This window comes from Sinohyriopsis cumingii, unplaced genomic scaffold (assembly GCF_028554795.1).
Source record: "Sinohyriopsis cumingii isolate HCF-2022 unplaced genomic scaffold, ASM2855479v2 utg000622l, whole genome shotgun sequence".
Lineage (NCBI taxonomy): Eukaryota > Metazoa > Mollusca > Bivalvia > Unionida > Unionidae > Sinohyriopsis > Sinohyriopsis cumingii.
The window spans coordinates 1,929,086-1,949,505 of NW_028315918.1; the positions used below are offsets into that span (position 1 = coordinate 1,929,086).

General features: G+C 35.0%; 1 protein-coding gene across 4 annotated transcripts in view; it reads right to left on the reverse strand.

The window, feature by feature from the left end:
- LOC149773657 (DENN domain-containing protein 5B-like) overlaps window positions 1–20,420 on the reverse strand; it is a 126,505-nt gene that overhangs the window by 58,861 nt on the left and 47,224 nt on the right. For 3 of the 4 annotated variants that reach the window (XM_089946076.1, XM_089946074.1, XM_089946073.1), the window contains exons 8-9: window positions 15,067–15,157; window positions 11,399–11,437 (exon numbers count right to left, since the gene is read on the reverse strand). In XM_089946076.1, the coding sequence (XP_089802202.1) occupies window positions 11,399–11,437; window positions 15,067–15,157 (130 nt within the window). The remainder of the gene's footprint in view (window positions 1–11,398; window positions 11,438–15,066; window positions 15,158–20,420) is intronic. The other variant, XM_089946075.1, reaches the window with a different exon arrangement.

The following is a 20,420-nucleotide window of genomic DNA, read 5'->3' on the forward strand; positions in this document are numbered from 1 at the left end:
TTTACTCACCATTTCAATTAGTTTAGGTGGATTTTCAACCCCTGTAATAGTGGACTCTGGAGATGGATAAAACCCCAATACTTTTCATTGACAATTTGCAATAATATTACCCATGCTTATACTACCAGTATTAAAGCATGTAGTTTAAGGCAGCCTTAGACACAGAGTATTCTTAAATAATTTGTAAAGATGGAGAAAGCAAGAGAGCACTTAATACCTAAAATATCTATGTAAAAAAACTTTTCAAAATTTTCATGAATGAACCTCAACAGAAACATGCCCAAACTACAACTCAAGCTGATACATGTATATACATTTTACAATCAGTACTATCAAAAGTTTTAACATCCCAGCGGGATTCACTTTAATATTAGAATCAACATAAAGGCAAGTGAGGTATCTATTTCAGTACATACATAATCAGTTGTAACTGCTATGATTGAAGATTATTAGAATCAATGTAATGTCTACAAGCAAGATATCTATTTAAATTTTTAACACATAACCTGCTCTAACTGGCATAATAAGATCAAATGCTTATCTCTTTTCACAATAGTAAGAGCAAACAACCAGCTATGTCAACTTCTATTCTTTGAGTAAACTGCTTCTTTCTTTACATGACCCTAGCTGTCTACACTTGAACTCTGACCCACAATTTCAGGGCACTTTACTCCCATTTCTTTTAACAGATGAAATAGTCAAATAGAGTCTTGAAAGTGCAGTTAAAAACCAACCAACAAAACTGACCATGTATGTTTGAAAATAAATGGTATATTTTATCTGATGAAATTTTTGTTTTAAGTACATTGAAAACCAATTGATGCAGATAATGCCATTTATGATATACAAAAAATGGCAAAATGTAGCTAATATATCATTTAATGATATACCCTTCTCAGTGTTAATACTCTGTGTTAATGCTCAAAGTAAAAGCACACAAGTTATAAAGTGACTAAAAGCTTACACAAAGGCAAACAGATGGAGAGCACAATTTTTATATGATAAATCTGACTTTTTCAGATTATCACACAAAAACTTCAGCCAGATGAAAAAAGACGCATGAGGGATGGAACTAATACCACTTTGTGCTGGCTGGACAAAAATACCTGCCACAAATAAAGGTCAGTACACGCATTGCAGATTTCAGAAATTAATCCAACAGTTTTGTTGTCCATTATGGACCTAATGTAGTGGTCATCATGATGTCAGCATCATTACTCGTAGTGGATAGATTAAGACCTACTGTACCATTTGGAAAGTCATAGTAATGTAATTATGTAATAGTGGGCATCAACTAAATTGTGTGAAATGTGTGTGTGCTTAACTACAGTCGACAGTACAGAATGCTCTTTTTAAGCTGTACACAATGCTTTTTAATATCCTAAGACTCGCCTACTAAAATACATTAAATTGCTAAATTCATGGCACGAAATTGCTTAATCATTTGATTACTTTGGTAAACTAACATACTTAATTTTAATATTCTGATGTAAGTAATGACTTCATTTGGAACAGTATTTTCTTGCAGTCTTTATGACATGTACCAAAATACTGCAAAATATTGTTATATTACAAGCTGCACTGCAAGTATTCCACAAATTTGACCCAATTATCCTTTTTATTTGGTACTTATTTTAAACTGATACATGAGAGTTGAAAACTGCTGGCAAAAGAACAGCATTTTTTATTATTTCATACTCTCTAGTAGGTCAAGTGACATTAAACTATTTGTTATACAAGTTCAAAAACAGTTACAAATATTGAAATGATGAAAATAATGACATCTTTTGAAAGCCTGCTGAAATAAGCAAACTAAGTTGTGAAATGACTTTCAGCAATTGATATTATTGTATTTGATGTAAAAGTAAGGACTTTCTTGGTTAATTTCAGATTATTTTGGGGGTTTAAAAGTGATCTACATTATTATGTTTTTTCTTTCTTGTTTATCTTACAATGTAACACATACAAGCTAAGCATATTTGTGTCAATAATGCCTTGTATATTAGTATGAATTACTAAACCACATGTTTGACAGATCAAATTGTACTTGTATCGATTGCTCTTAATTTGTGGCTTTAAAAAGGCAACACTTGGTAAACTTCTTTACCTACTCCAATCTGGTGGTTGGGGACGTTTTGACTTTAAAGGCTCTAAATCCAAATTATTCCTTGTTTATTATGAGCCTTTGTCATAATTTAAAGGCTCATTGCAAATAATGATTGTGTCATCGCAAATAATGGCTGTGTTATCATTTTGATTGTTGCAGTGATACTGTTTTATTCAATCTGTATTTCAGGGGAGGACAAATCTTTAATATAAGTAGTAGTCTGATGGGCTACTGAAATGGAAAAAATGAAATCCTACAACAAAATTTGGTAGCCCCCAGTTTTCAATGGACAAACATTTCCATTTAACATGCAGACAGGTAACAATTTAATGTGGTAAAGGTTCAAACTACAAAGATAAATACTGAAAGTACATACAATAGTTTATGTAATTATGTTTTTTTTATTTAAAAAAAGCAAATTTGAAAGTAAATTGTGTCTCCCCAAAAATACTTACCCAATCCCATTAACATTAGGCTATAAACCTGCTACCTTAAGAATCCAGACCTACTAAAAGACAAAAATTCACTTTTCCTATCTCATGTAGAGAAAGGGCAATAAATCTTTTGTCCATTACCTCTCTTTGCCACTATCAGGTGTCACTAGTTTCTAAGCTGAGCAATATAATAATCAGAATGCTCACATGGCAGGGGTGGTTGGAGGTAATAGGAGGAGGGAATGCTGATCTTTGCCTTGAGTATCTTTCTAGGGAATGACAGCTGAATTACCCATGTGAATGATAACCCTTTCTCATAATTACATAAACAACACAACCTAGGGTCACTTGATCAGTGACCACTATGTATGGTTAAGAAGATAATTAATGAAATCTTCTTACCTACAAGATTTCACTGGCAAATCCAGTGAAGCTGATAACTGCATTGTTTTAATGGGGATCTGGTGGTCACAGGGCTGCTGCCACTGACTCCACCAGATTCAATGTTTGCCTCAGAGAGAAGAGCTTGTGAGTATGCCAAGCATATAACTCACTGCAGCCATGAAGCAAGGGCTTGTGGGGTGATATCCCTTTTCCCCCTTTCACCAGAAGAAAGAGGTGCTTGCCTGTGTCATGACTTGTCTCTGTGCATCTCAAGTAGTGTTTGAGTCAGGATCTTGTATGGCTGCTGCTCTTGACCCATTTATGGAAGACAGTGAACAAATGGTGACTCTTTGATTGCTGACAGATGGTAACCTATTTTTGGCTAGGTTGTATCAAGAGTACCACTGAATCATCCAATCTTAAGATAGTTTGGATCGATGGAAAGGGCATGTAATTTGCTCACATTGCATGCAGAACCTAAATCTATCAGAAAAACATGCTTTGTATGACAGTGCTTTATCAAAGTGTGGGCTAAAGGCTCCAATTTATTTGAACTGAGCTATTTTCAAACTCATGACAGATTCCATTTAGGAAACAGAATGAAGAATTCTGGTCAACTGAGATTAAAATTGACATGTGACATTGATGGTCCAGTGGCGTTTGTTTCAGTTTCAGTTTTGATGTCGATTTCAGGCAGACGCATTGGTTTAACAATGTTTGCACCTTTGTCACGCAGACGAACATTGATATGAGTTTTGGGAATATTGCATTCCTTGCATCATTTTTCCAGTTTTGCTCACCAAATATTCTCCTGTGTGTGATTCAATGAAAGGTGGTGCTGCTAAAATCACCTGTTTCCTCTGAAAGTCTTCTGTCAACCAGTTTGTCTTAAGGCTCAACAAGGCTACATCGATGGACGGGTCTGACCGCTCATCAGATGTCAAACTAAAGTCAGATTGGGCAGAAATTAAATCAATTACCTTGCTTTGTTTTGCTTTATGCATGTCAGGTATCAAGGATGTGGAAAAGTACTTCCATCTTGGAATTTTATAGTGCAGTTCTGCCTTGGCCATCAGACATCAAACTGCAATGTCTTCAACAATGGAAAGTTGTTGCACATCTACTGCCATCAACTCTGCAATAGTTTTGTACTAATAGCTCTCGGGTCATCAAATGCAAATGGCTGCTTCCGGTTAAGCAAGGCATCAATAGTACGAAGAGTTGCTGCAGCTGCTGAGGTTAACTACACAGCATCCTTTTCTTTTTTTACTGCCAGAAACAAGCCATGTTCAGCAATGTGCTTGCAGTGAAAGTGTTGGACAAGATCTGATGTCATATAGTTTTTAGAATCCTTTTCGCCTCTGGAAATGCAATGCTTTGCAAAGTGTGCCATTTGCTTTGGACTTGTCGACTGCATTTACTATTAAGTAATTCCAGACTAAACTTGAGTGTTTTGAATTAGGCATATGCACAGGCTTGTTAGTATATTTAACAGTGTATAATCGCTAGTCAATATTAATAATCCAATCGATTCACGCTCTTGAAATAGTGTTTAAAGTCAAGTAAGTTACTACTAAGTTGTCCATGTGGCTGGATGGATGCACGCACCACGATGCGAGTCGTGCACTGAAGCATCTCAGCAGCTGGGGTATCCAGGGGTAACGTCACTGGTGTTGGCATGCCAATATCAACGCTGCATAATATTTGTATGTCAGCATTCAGCTGCTTCAGCGAGCGACCGCTATTCGTTGATTAGCAGTATTGCAGGACTGACTAAAGAAAAGATTAACTAGAGTGAGTCATAGTTTCATAGTAGTTGGAAATTTTGCTAGCTTTCTAATCTGCCTAGCTATCTGCTAATGTGTATGCTGGAAGTTCAAGAGCCACATGAGGCCTCATTGGCTAGTTGGCTGCTGTGACTGAGATGAGTGCATGAATGGTATTGATAATTTGTTGTGTGCAGACAATCAGCGGTAGTTTACTGCAAGTGAGTTAAAAAGTATTTACTTTTAAGAATATACTGTCTTTCAATTAACCCCCAAATCAAATATTTATTCCTTAATTTCCACTATTTAATTCTGATTTAAAATTCAAGCCATGTCAAGATGAATGTTATGATTAAATTCATATTTTGGAAATTTGTTTACATTTGCATTGATTATTTCTGCCGATACCAATTATACTGATTGTTCTATTAATCGGCCCAATTATGAGTATGGCCGATTCATCAGTACAGCTTTAACTATCAAGGATGGTCCTGGCTTTTAAAAAGTTGTTTTCCCAAAAAAAATTGGAAACCTCAATATTTTGTTGCCAATTTTCAAAAAATGTTGCCAGAACAACTAGTGAATATTTTTCTAAGTCTATTAATGTAATAGGCTATGAAAATTGAAAAAGATGGTATGGTTATTACTTTACTGACAACAAGCAATACAGCCATAATATTACAAAATAAATCATTCCATGTTTTGCACTACTTTCATGGTATTTGCATCTCGCATCACGTTTGAACATAGGCATGACTGTTGTTACTTGAACTAAATGCATTATCATATGCAAATACCTACTTCCCTGACATCTACAGTATCTCTCTCTCTCTCTCTCTCTCTCTTTCTTTATATAGAAACATCAGGTATTAAGCAAATCTATATTATGTGTATTATTTTCCAAACAATTGTTTTGCAAGGAACTTTAGTTAATGATGTTTTAATACTAAAACCCTATGACCGTACTTTGCAATGTAAGATAAGTGACGTATAATGCAACTGTCGACTTCATGCATTCAGCAATTAAATGTCCCCCTTTATGGTTAGCTTCCCAAAGTACATCTCGGTCAAACAGGACTTCAGAAATTTATTTTTGCCATGCTTTACACGCTTTGCTTGTAGCGAATTGCTTCCTAAATCCCAAGAATGATCACTGAATGCTGTAGAATTTGTCTCGAAAAACAAACTTGGACCACATTTCCCACCAATGAAACTTACACGACTCAACTCCTGGCATTAATGTACTGTATATTAATTACCATCATTAAATTAAAAGAAGGAATGAAGAAATGTTACAGAGCATATGTGCCTCCCACACACACAAAAAAACTCATTCGAAAACATGTTATTTAGTAAGCGGGGTTATATGCAAATATGAGTTAACAATAAGGAAATAAGGTGGGATATAAAATGTGGGAAATAGTTATCACATGTATGGTAGCTTCAGACTGTTTTTGAACTGTTAACATAAATTCACACCTATTTTAGGCACTGTTAATTATAACAAAAAAGGACATTGTTTATTTGTCAATCAATTGCTAGTGTTTTCACTCAATACAGAACAGGCAGTTTCTTTGAAGTATGTCGAAGAGGCTTCAGCCTAACCTTTAGCTATTCTGCACTTTGGGCACAGCTGACCAGAATATGAAATGGGGGCATGTTTGGAGGGGGGAATAATGCACTCCACAGGGAGAAATGGTGTGTCCTTTAAGAATTTCACGTGTATTGGACCCGAAAAATTGGTGAATATTTAGCAAAAATGATGCTTAAATATGCCGCAAAAAACTTCCCAATGGTATGTTTTCGGATTCAATCTCCCAATTTGGCTTTTAGAAAAGATTTTTTTTTGGCATAACATGCTAGAATAAATGTACGGTATTAACTAAATTTATTCAATGACTATTTGAATTCGGCGATGAACACGCAACGGTAAACTTTCGTTTACCCATGACAGTATATAATTCTGATTGCTATTTTTTTCCATTTGCTTTGTATTTATGCACAGCACTTGGTACTTAGAAAATAATCAGTTTCTCTCAAGTTTCAGCAAAACTATTTTATTGGTACATTAAAAAACAACAGAAGGATTAGCTGTCGTTGAATTAATTGTAGCTGTTTCTGTTCGCGTCTTCAGAGGTCAGTCGATCGTAGGTATTGTCTGGTAGCATGACTGAGTGTAACAGAGAATACAGTACTCAGGGCAGATGTCAACATAAGCGGATTATGATGTAACAATGCCGTGTAAAGATGGGTTTATCAATACTAACAAAGGATTTGTTTATGTAACAGATAGATTCCAGTGCATTGTGTATCCAAGTCCGTGGCTTCCTTTTGTGGTCCCTTTAAATGTCTCCACTCCAAAATCCATGACTGTATGTACAAATTAAATAGCCAAAAAGGTTTTCACCAAAAAAAAATCGCCAGAAAGCATATTTTGTTGCCAATAAGGAAAAAAAAATTGTAATTTGTGACATTGGCAAAGCCCAGGACAATCCCTGTAATACCAACCCCATTACTAATAGAGTAAGCAAAAATAGTATTGCGCTAACTCATAAATGGTAACATGAGTTCAATAATAGCATGTTGCAAAGTGGTATTAAATTGATGAAGTCCATAAAGGTGACAAAGTCACTCATATTTGAAAAAACTGAAAATACTGTATAAAACCCGTAGAAGAATGATTGTCCAGCACAATAAATCCACTTTCAATATTGGATGGTTCAATTTTAACACTAAGACTGCTCGGATTGTTGGAAGTATAATGTATGTGTTATCAGTACAGCTTTGAAGTTTAAAAACTAGCAACACCTGCAGTAGCAAGGGGAGGTAATAGGCAAGGGTTATTACTTTTGTCTGTATGAATCAGAAAGTGAAAAAAGAAAGATTTTTTGTCTTTTAGCAGGGGTTAATTCTCAAGGTAGCAGGCTAATATCTCTAAAGTTAATGTGAATGGGGAATGTATTTCAAGGAAAAATTGTTTTAAACATTTCACTAAAATCTGAGTAATGTAAACTTGAAAATTAAGTGAAACTGTTTTTTTCTGTATGATTAAAAGAAAGTACACTTGCTTGAAACGTTAGAAATCCTGTTTTATTTCTGCAAAATAAATAATGCAGACCTACAATTTTTTTTCACTGCTATACTGTAACTGGCCCTGGTAAACAACCCTCTCCTGATTTTAAAACAAGAAACCCAACAGATATAAAAACTGTGAAAACTATTGTTATTTCATTCATTATTTTATAATTTCAAACCCAACTGGTGCCAGGTGTACCTAAAATTGTCATCTTCACATCTGAAACCAAATTGTAGTTTCTATGCTAAACCTGCATCTATATTTATGTTGATAACTCTTTAATAAATTAATAAGGCTTCAAATAGGTAAATGTGCATGTTTTCAAATCTGAGGGCAATTTTTCATTGTGTTGGGTGGGTGGTGTGAATTAAAACCAGAAATTAAAAATAATGGATACAGACAATGCAGAATTCACCTTCTATGTATCTATAGTCTAAAAACACCACCCTTTTGTGTGAAAGTAGATGACATTGTTAGGAACCTCCTGGCAATAATCAGTTTAGAAATTATAAATTAATAAATGAAATAATTAAGTTCTGTTAACAAAAATGTAACCTTCAGGCTTTTCATTTTTGAAATCAGGGGGTACATACTGTGTGTATGGGGGTTGGGAGTGGGTTAGCTAATTAAAGGAAAACTAAAACAACATCAGATGCAGTTGGTAGCCTGTGGACTTTAGAACAACTAAGTAGTTTGAAAACAAATTTGATAGTAACAGGTACACAGATTACCGATTTGTCCACCCTTGTATATTATTCTATATAAGAAAGGTATCAAAATACATTTAAGTCTTTGCAACAAGTAATTAAAGCTTTAGTGGTTGAGAAGCTTTATTTGACACAAGTCGTTTTTGTTTTCAAAACATTCCTCAATAATGTTTGAATTCTAATTTTAAGTCATTTAAAGACTTATAATAAATGTGCTAATAAATTCCTAGCCCTCTCCCCACCAAAAATTAAACTGACAGTCCATAAGCTCATTACCTTTCTCAGTCCATATTGCAAGTCCACGTTCATCTTTCACAGATTAACAATATTTGCTTTTGTGACAAGAAACATTTTCATTTAGCAGTAAATGTTCATTCTGAACACCAGTGCTGAAAAGCACATCAAAACTCTGCTTTGAACATGTTGAGTGGCTTTTGACATACAGCATGACTGACCATTGGATGGTAACATGTATAACAGCTGACTGCCAAATAAAAATGTTAACCTTCAGCTGATGCTGAATGATACAAAGTGATAAAAAAAAGATTTCATGAAAATCACTTTGTAAATGACATGAACAGCCACTATTAGATATAGCTGCCATTATAGTGTAGCCAAACTTTGCACATGTTAAAGTTAGTATTTTCTATGTTACACATGTACCCCTATCTTGGTCACTGATATATACCACTGGTAATGTTGCTACATTTGACTATAACTTGTGCAGGCAAAGGTATTACACTGAAACCAGCTATGGTTGGGTCTATGTCATCAGAGTTTCTCCCATCTGTCTGTTTAGCATATCAACTCATAGGATCAATACAAAAAAATCAATGATTGGTGCCAATAAACCCATTATGACTGCAATAAAATCTGTGACAGAGTTCCACTAGATTGACTAGACATCAACTATGCTTTATCTGACATCCACCAGACAAAGTGGATACCTTATCTTGTGCCCCACGTCCACATCTGCCATATAGAGTTGGAAATTAAAAATCCACAATGCATGTGCCATGCTTATCAATTGCCTTGCAAGTACAACGCATGTGTTATTTTACTACTGTATATTCTGTCACTTGGACTGGTTCCATGTCTTTTCAAGACATCAATGTAGAACCAACTATAGAAATGTTTTCTAAATTAGTCTCCAACAGGATAATATATCTGCTTTAAAATATTCTTTACTGTTCCAGACAAGTTCAATGAAAGAATGAAGAAATCCAACACCCCAAGCATATGCATTTTGTAGTGAAGTTTGAAAATATGCTGCAAGATTTTAACAGAATTTGAAACATGTATATATGTCTCAGAAAGGATGATTGCTAGCACTATTAATGTCTCAAGTTCAGAGCAAAAACCTTTGAACAAAAAGTCAACTGTTCAAAATATATTTGTTTCATATAAATTCATTCAAGATTTTTCTGACTCACCTCTCTTATCAGGATCATAACACATAAACAGACAATACCTTCAAAAATAAGAGAGGATTAGGGGTGGATACAGGTATGATTTTCTTGCTTTGCTCACACACAATAGTGTTCTGAAGCCAATATAAAACAATATTCCAAGTGGGGGGCTGGGGGGGGGGGGGGGTCAAGAGATAGATGCCATATTTCTGTTAACAGCATACAAATCCTTGCCTTGTGTTCATGTACAATGGTCACTCACTACAGAACCCCTCAGTATACTAAAGTCCCTCTGACAACATGGGCATGCATCCCACCATTTGTAACTGTAATATTATGTTTTGTCATTACTACCTTATTTATTTCCCATTGTTTTTGTCCCTTGCTCATGAAAATCAAAAATGTATGCCAGATTGGCAAAAATGTTATTTAAGACCATCCAATTACTGTAAGAAGTCTTCCAGTAAAAAATACATGTTGATATGTCTTTCCACTGAGGAGGAACAGCAATAACAAGATTTTTAATACAGTTTCATTGTGGCCAAACTGGATGTCAGATTGACATCATTTTCATTTGGGACCAACCAGACATTATAACAAGTCTTTCAGGAAAAAAACTATGATTATAAGTCAATTCATTCAGGAGAAGTTGCAATAAAAAGATTTTCAAGGTGGCTGCTGTAGTGGCCATAATAGATGTCTAAGCAGAACCTTTATAGCATAGCTAGATCTTGGTATGTGTGAGCAAAATTTCACAGCAATCCTTCAAGTAGTTTAGAAAAGTAGTGATAACAAATGTGTACTTGTGAGTAGATGGACATCTGACAGTGAAAGACAGGCCATCCCATCAGCTCTTTAGGAATATGCTCTTCTGGTCTATGACTAATTGAGCTAAAAATGTGTTTAAAAAAAAAAGAAGAAAAATTGGCCTAAAATTGAAACTGGTAATTTATATTTTATATATAAACACAAGAACGATTAGAAAATTTCATTTGTTTACTTCAAGAGGTCTCTGTTTACTTGTGCAACCAAGGATTTTGTCCCAAAAAGTTCTAGCACATGTAAAAAAAATGGAAAACTCTCATAATGGTATGAAATTCTAACCAGATGCATATAGATGCAAATATGCTAACAAAATTTGTCAAGCGGTTTCTGCATAATCTTACAAACAAGCTTCTCAGGACAGATGGATGGATGGATGAATTGATGGATGGAGAGACATAACCAAAACAGGATAGTGCAGCAGGGGCATAGAAACTTAAAGGATTACCTAACTTGGGCTCTTCTCCTTTCAAGCTAAATTTTAATAAAACACTGTAATCCAAAACTGAGATCTGGCTTTCAGGCTTGAGCTTGAGCTTCAGTTTCATGTTCAAATACCTTTTTTCTTTTTTCTGAACACCTGACCAAAAATGTTTTAAGTTTTAAGTGCTGTCGATGCTAAATAGCTTGCAGAAGAACTTGTGACATAAAATACACATCTAAGAAAGAAAAGTGAGAAAAGCATTCTCTTACAATCCAACTCTGTTTTGTTTTATAACCAGCCACAGAATACTAATCAATAAAAGAAAGAATGGAGCAAAATCAGCAAAACATAATAATCATGAAACAAAGTAAGTAATGTGAATCAAAGCAATCATCAACACAAAATTTCTGAATGAACATTACTTAAGTCTTCTTTTTATTAGCGCAACAAAAATAATGTGTAGAGTGTTTGATAATAATGATAAACTATTTTGAGTCCTAATTATGAAAACTTGGTAATTATTCATAAAAAACAAGTTTCATAAAAATCTTTTTACCACACAATGTTACCAGTATGATTCTATTCAGTAAACTGAGCAAAGATGTGTGCATTTAAGTTGGAGAATACAGTGCCTGGAAATTACAGAAGTCTTGAGCTTGAATCTGAGCTTCAGATTTTTAAAACTGATTACAAATGACAGTAATATCCAACTGGCTAGAATTGTAAACCAAATTTTGGACAAAAATGTTTCTAAATCATGATACATTAGGAGTACAATCATGCCATGCAAAATCCAGCCCCCAACCATGATTTATTTTAGCAATAAAAGTACGGAACATTGGCTGCTCACCTATACAGAAAAGACAAGTGTTTTTTCTCTTGGGCAGTGGGACAGGTGCCAAATCCCATCCTTATATAGGTTACTACTGGAATGAATCTGCATGCTTGGTCAGGTATTAATGTAACTGCCTGTACATATACTATAATTGGTACATATTATCCAGCAAACATTTTACTCAGAAAATTGGTATCTTCTTCAATATATTTTCCAATCATCTTACATAAAAGAGTGGCATCCCCTTACCCCAGAAAAGGACCAACCTGAACAACCAGAGAAGGTTGCATGTAGTCCTACTGTTACAGGTTTCACCTGGTCAAAATGAACCCAATGGAATGAAAGGTCCCCAAGGTGACAAAAGTTAGAGCCATCTCAGCAGTTCATCCCATGGCTTGGATAAGGTCAGCCTGTGAACCTTTAATGCTGTGCTATGTAGAATACTTTTCCTGTGCTGTGCTATGAATTATACTTTCCTGCTGCGAGATAACTCCACAGAACTGCTCAATCATGTAAAGGCAAAAGCAGATTTGATTTTACAAGGTCCTCAAACAAGAGCATGCTTACTAATGTGAGGAGAAGTACTATAAGACATATAGACATCATTTAAGGCTAAAACATTTACATGGGTAAATGACTCAGTTTTGTTTATTGCCTGTAAACATTCGCATAAGTGGAAACCATCTAAACAGAATGCACATGGCTTTCTATGAGTGATGCAGAAACTGGCCCTATGCAATGAGAGCTGCACTTCATTTTCGATGGCTATGAGCAATACTTCAAGTCTTTCTTTGGAAATACGTTTCTAAAATTGAGTTGTTTGATGGTTACGTAATATGTGCCGACATGAGTTCTCACACCGTAGTGGAATTACTGGCAGTATGACAAACCATCTCAAGACCAAACATGTCTCATGCCAAATGACTTAATCAACATCTAAAGCATTAGAGGCACCTACCCATTGTTCCTACCAAACTTAGACTTTACTGAGTGAGCCAGTCGCTTTTCATGAGCTTTATAACTTTCATTGGAAGTGTATTAAAACAAACATTTATAACAGCTGTAATTTTTTTATTTTTCCATCTTATACTTCATATGGAGTCCCCTCACACCATGTCCTAAAGTAAACATTTTCATTAGATCCTGTATTTTTCATTAATCTCTTTTTTTTATTGAAAATATCTTCATCTTTTTGTTTGTCCATTTATAAAAGCAACAGAATTTTATTATTTCATTTGCACACTTATTTAATGTTATAAGTAGCTTTTGCAATAGTAATAAATCAATGGGAATCTAATATACATATAAACTGTTGTTATTGTGGGCACTCTTACATTTTGTTACAGCAATGGCAATTAACAGGTCATTGTTTGATATCTCCTACAGCAGTAAAAGAGGTGTAATTTTATGTGCATGTCCAGGAAGTATGCCTGCAAATGATAGTATTTCTTCATGTACATACATGCAGCAAAAACCTTACTGATTCTATGAATGTTTTACCTAAATGTTAGATAAATTCAGCAAAGATATCTCTCAGAAACCGAATCCTGTCATAATAAGAGGCAAAGGACTTAACAGCAAATTAAACAATTGCAAGTTGAACAAGGTACAGTACTTGCACTGTCAGTAGCTTACATGAATGGTTGTCAGCTGTTAGCCTAAAATGCTGATTAGGAGGAAGGGGCTGAGTCTCAAAAAGTTTTGGTTAAACAGAATCTTTAAGGTTATTGTCTTCGGTGTTGCAGTCTTATTTGTCACAAATCCCTCAACCCAAGGGAAGATCACACTTGTCTGACATTCAACTACTGGTAGGTGGACAGATGACTTTCAGCACTTTTGCTGCAAATTAACATGTTTGGTGGATGTATTTACAACGGTTGCATGCTTAAAATTTCAAACTCAAGCTCAAAACCAATATATAAGGTATGATACTTTGCAGCATAGCTATCACCAGGGCTCATGTTTTGAGGAGTGTGATCACTCTCACTCGCCATCGCATTCCTTAAATTGTTCCCAGGAGAGCATTCTCCCTAATCTTACTGTTCAAAACAAAGATTTTCAGTTGTTTTCTGAGCAAACTTCTCAATTTTTTACCTAGATTTCATGGCAGTTGCCTTTCAAATAATGATATATATACAGGATCCGCCATTCCAATATATGACTCCATGTGCTGTAAACAAAGCCATGCTGTAAATGATGATGTTGTAATTATTTGTGGAGAGTGAATAACTCATCGCAATATTACCAGTAGAGCTGTTCGTAGCATTTTACAAAACACAAGCCCTGGCTGTCACTGAAATTTAGCAGTTTAAAAGAGTCACCATATGAAATTCCTGAATATTATATGATTAAAACCTCTCTGAGCCTGAGCTTATGTTTTGTGCTCAAAATGTTTTGAGAATATGGGGCCACAGCCGGACCACTGGTTACTGAGCCAATCTTGCTCAAACAGAGATGGTTGTTTGGTCAATGCTGAATCATGAGCCAGACCAATTATCCTCAAAACTCTTGGGCAAGAAACTTTAACTTAACCTACTGTAGCCCAGTTGATATAGTATCAGACTTGTAATCCCAAGGCTTACAGTTTGGACACCAACCCAACCCTATCAGTGTATCCATGGAAAAGACACTTAGCTCCAATTTCGGTAACATGATCTAGCCAAAAATGTTACAAATGCAGTTAAATCCAACAAAACCAAAATCATACTCCAAGTGTAAAGCTTTTGAGAGTCTATATCTTTGATAAGAATAAAGCTAGAATCATGGAGCATTCAGACTGTTTGATACCTAAACTCTCTCAATAAATTTCCATGACAACGGTGCACTGCAAGTATGATATCTAATTTGGTGGTTTTGTGCTTATGCTTCAGTTTATTGCTAAAAAAGTTTTGAGAATAGTATACCAGATGTCAAAAGTTGAGTTTGAATCTGATCAAGGTTTTTAACCTTCAGACCACAATACAACAGATGATGTATTTTTAACTTCTTTCACATCATCAAGTAATACTAAAAATGTGTCTGATAAAAATATGACATAATATTATGAACATTTCTGTCAATATCATGTCATAGAAGTCAATAACAAAAACATATAGCTATTACCTCTCGTTGATCTGAATTCAGTTTCAAATGTTCGGAATGCTGTAAATGTCTATCCTTCCGCCGCCATTTAGCACTGTCTTTAGATTTTGATCTGAAATAAAACAGCAAAGACTTATCAGAGCAAAGCTGTAAATAATAATAATAATAATAATAATAGTAAACAATACTTCTTTACAGACTGTTGAGCCAAAGCTCATCTCTCACAGGGTCAAGGTGAATTATTACTTTGTTTCAATTTGATGAAGTAATTTGATTATACATACATGTTTTGATAACCTATGACCTACCACATGTGACTGCTTGTAAGTGGCTCCAACTACAAACAACAGAGACCCTGATCATCCACCATATAGTGCCAGCCGATCACAGTCAAGGTCATTTGTTATAACACGACAGATATTAAATTCCAACAACAAAGCCATGGAAACAGTGCATGCTGAGGTGTCTTGGCCACAGCTTCCAGCATGCATTGATTGGTGGCTGTGTACAAGGATGCTTCTCTCAGCATACTAAAAGAAGCAGCATAGAAGACACCAGCATGTGATGCTGTGGTAACAAGCAGTCAGACTTTCTGTTACATGGCTTCAATGTCATTTATGGAATGGCATGCCTGAGCTCCACTTGAAAAACCCACCTTGGCCACACTGGCATCAAGTTGGGGAGATTTCATGGGCCACTTTGGGGAATGTACCTGATAGCTGGCAGAAGAGATCAAGGGTTGCAATGTTGAGAAGGAAACTACCACCCTCAGCACTGTTGATTAATATTTTGGTCAAAAGAAAGCCTCTTAGTAATTTCCTCAATTGTAAAAGAATGAGGAAGGAGGAGCAGGTCTGGTTGAGGTTGAGCCCCCAAGATCTATCTTTTTAGACAAAGTGGTAGGTTTTGGGCACAGGTTAGGGAGTAAGAGGCTATAGACTTTGTTTGTTGTCTTGTCAAAAGACCATACCTCCTCTTCCACATCTAACCGAGATGAAGGAGTGGGCATAAAAATAGGTGTCACTTGTGCTTCCTCCATATCAAACTCATTCGAGTCAACCACAATGGAGAAAGCATCATTGAGGACACTCCGAGCTGCAGAGTGTGTGTGGGCATCACCTGGACATTCCCTAGGAATGAAGTGGGTATAGGAACAATCCGCACTAAGACCCCTACCCCTTTGATTAGGGGCTGAAGGAGTGGCATAAACTGGAGAGAGATAAGTTCATCTGTCACTCTGGGAAGAAGTGACACCTCTAGCCTTCCGCATTTGTTTCCACCCGGAAATTTGGTGATGGCAGGACGCAAGCCACAGTATCGCCTCCGTCATTAGGATAAGATCCAAATTCCAAAGGGGGCAGACATAACCAAGTCACCTGAGGTGGAGGGTCCTACATCCCATAGGGATTCATTGGGATATTAGGAAAGGGGTGGATACCAATCTGACTCACAGTATTCTAAGCCTGCTGGTTAGACTGAAATGTTAATTTTGAGAAGGTAACGGGTAAGGGGGGGGGGGGGAATTCCGTCAAAAAAACACTGCTACAGACATATTTTCTTTTGTGAATTTGGCACGTTTGATCATATCAATGTCCTTGAAAAAGATGAACAATCTTTGCTTGTTTTGCATATAACATACCAAGGACATGGTGAGTCGCATAAAGAATTGCACCATACTGACAATTCTTCACTCTAAGGGAGGATGTATGCATATCAAAACTGATGGTGGGTTTTTCTTAGCTAGAAAAGGAATGCTAAACAATAGCTATGGGTAAGTCATTGCAACTATTAAATTGCTCATAAATATTACTTATTATATAAGTTCACGTCTTACTGTGAAAATAAAGACAGTTTTGAAATAAAATGTGTAAATGTTAATTATTAATTCCTCTGTAATTTTGGAAAACATTTCATTCGGAGACAGATCAAAATTGGACAGTACATGTCTTCATACAACAACTAAAATAGCTTTTTTTGTCAATGCAAGTAAATAAAACTATGGATGTTCGATATAAAATTCTGATTTCTAATTTATTAACTGTAAAAAATAATTGTTGGTTGGAAATATAATGCCAAAAAATGAAACATTAAATTTGTATCACCCCAAAGTTATATGTGATGTGTCTGTCCAACTGGTTATGTGATGTTCAACAACTTGCCATGTCATAATACTTTTAATAAATTATACAGTAAGATGTTCACTGTGGAGTCATTTTATATTGTGTGTAAATAAAGAAAACTTAAATACTTTCATATATTCAACATTTGACAAATTTATGAATTTTGAGACCAATCATTTATTTCTGTCAGCTTTCACCATTACATGAGTAAAATTTTGAGTGCTGTTTTTACTGAAAACCCTAATAGTTACCCACGTCACAGTTGCTATTCTTTTGTCAAAAACCATTATGTAACCAATCAGAGGTTATTTGCAGTTGATCAGGATGCTTGCTGAGGATGTCTGTAAGGATGTTACGTGACTGTTATGTGAACCGGTATGTTAAGTGATATGGGATGAAATAAGAGTATTCTTTAAATAGAAAGCAAATAGACTTAACACAAATTGTTTACCTTTAATTATAAATATATGATGACCATTAAAATGTAAACAATTCAGTGAGGAAACACCAGTATTTTCTTGTCACTCTTTTAAGATGGTCGTTTATGACTGACCTCGAAACCAGCCTCTCACAATATTTATGAACTGGAAGTGTACATCCATGTACGTTCTTATGTGACTTTATAAGAAATATAACCAAAATTCTATAATTATTTGTACAATTTACATGTCTGAAATTAGCCTCAATACTGGCATTTAGTCTTTTTGCAGTACAATCAAAATATTTATTTCTGACCAACCTGTGTGCAAATCATGTCACTTTGATGGAACACAAACGGCAGTCATAAAACTTGATTACTGTTAGTGATTTTTGTGTATTGTCATTTTAAGAGGATTGCACTCACATGCATTTTTACAAATACCTAATTAAACTGAAATAAATACAGTGGAACCCCGCTATAACACGATAATTGGGGTTAAAAAAATTGGATTAGGTTAATAGCAGGGTCGTGTTAATGTAGGGTTTTAAAAGTATTTTACTTTTTTTCTGAGAACAACTCACTGGCACATATACATGTAATCATGTCTAATGTATATGATGAATAGGGTATCAACATCGTTTACTATCGTGCCATCGTGGCATGCAGTTCATCCATAATGCATGTAATTCCATTGAAAAGTTGCAAACTGATTTACAGTATTCAATAATTTTGTCCCAGATCATTGTCTGAATTCAACATCTAATATGTAGCATGAACAGAGCATTAACACTGTTTACTTGCCATCTGATATTGTACAGTCGGGGCTTGCAATTAATCCATGATACATGTAATTCCATTGCAACAATTGCATACATATTTTAACTATTCAATAATTTTGTCACAGATCATTAGGTGTCTGAATTCAATGGGAAAAATTAACAGCAAAAAATAGGTTAAGAAAGACGAAGCATGTGTATGGTTCATTACGTTCCAGGGTCTATAAACGGTGTCTGGACAAACTTCATACTGCTAACACTTTCTCAAGTGCATTTCTGTGTGCATTTATCCACTGTAAATTTGCAATAATTAACGCTTGCATGCCTATTCGTTTGAATGACTACAGCAAGAATAATTAACAATCAACACATGCTTTCAGCGTGTATACAACTTTTACTTGAGATTTTGTGAATACCAAAAGAAACATGTGGAAACTACTATACTAATCATTGCGCAAAGTGCAGAGAACGACTTGAGTTTGTGAATTTGCCTCTCCATAACAGTAAAATATTTTTATAAAAATATAGCAAATTAATAATGAGTTCATAAGCAAACACCATATACATGTAAAAAAACGAGAACTAAGTGCAGTAGGCCTGCAATGGTCACGAGTCACTTTAAAAAAAAAAAAAATTAAACTGAACGCATGTACAATTTCATACCCTTTCAATTTCCAGCTAATAAAGCGGACATTAATTACTGGTCAACTGATTGCGTTTAATAACACTGCCAAGTCCAGCAAACAAGTTGTTGACGGCTTTCGTTTTTGATGTTTATTAAACTGTGAGAATCTTTTATCAACCATCACCATGTCTGCTGCTTGGATGTGTATGCAGTTAAAGAAGAAACCCATGTTGGATATATTTTGAGCAATGATTGATTACAGAATTAATTGAAGACAATCACAAAGATGAATTACTGGATTTACTCATGGAACAGTAAAAAGGAACATTTCTGATAATGTTTTTCTTTGGCATAACACTTCAAGAACCTGGTGAAATTATTAAATTTCAGAAGCTATGCCACAATCGTATTATATTAAAATTTACAGGCGAACTCGTCTCCTAAAATGATAATGTTTTACACACTTTTTCTTGTACTTAAAAAAAAAAAAAATTTCCAGAACAAGAAAAATACACATTCAGGTTTTTAAAATCTCAGGAACCACACCATGATCGTATTTAATTCGAATTCATATGTGATCTCTTCCCCAAAATTATAATAAATTTTCTATACACTATTTCACGTATTTTGAAAGAATTTTTTTTCATGTGCGAATAAATATACAAAATTTTGGAAGCTACGCCATAACTGTTATATCCAAATCTGCATTACTGTGGGGCACGTTATGGCAGAGTCGCACTGTACTGCACTTCCAATTAAACAAGTGTGTTTAATTTGATTACTTCGAATTAATATATGTGCATCTTGCATAATATTTATGGAACAGGCCTGGCAGACTTAGTAATGTGATTCTTGTCTTTTGTCAAGGAAAGTTACATAATATAACATTACTTTGCTTTAAATCAGATTTTGAAAGAATTTAGATTGATTGAGTACTGTCATTAGACTTTATAGCAAAAAAAGAAATCATCAGTTAAATATCTAATTTGTCCGTCCTGTTACATGAGTCACAAATAAATGACCACAATGATCTGACAAGCAATATTATGAAAGGAAAAATGACAGTTATCTTCCAACTGATTTTTTAAAATAAATGATCTGATACTAGATGATAGATCACTGATTAATAACTAATTTGATGTGAAAACGGAACATCTAAAATTTGGGGGTTTTGTCACATAGGACTGTCTAAAGATCATATTTTGTGACATTCAGATATACACAGTCTGCCAATAGCTAATTTTACATGCACTGAATTATTTATCAAAATTTTTTTTCTTCAAACAGTATGTCTAATTTAACTGGAAAGCACGAAACACTAAATATATTAAAAAAATGTAGGGGAAAAAATTCATTTGAGATGCATGTGAATCCTTAACAGCATGACCTGAAACTTGTACTTTCTGCTGTTCTGGTACAATGTTTGCTTCTTT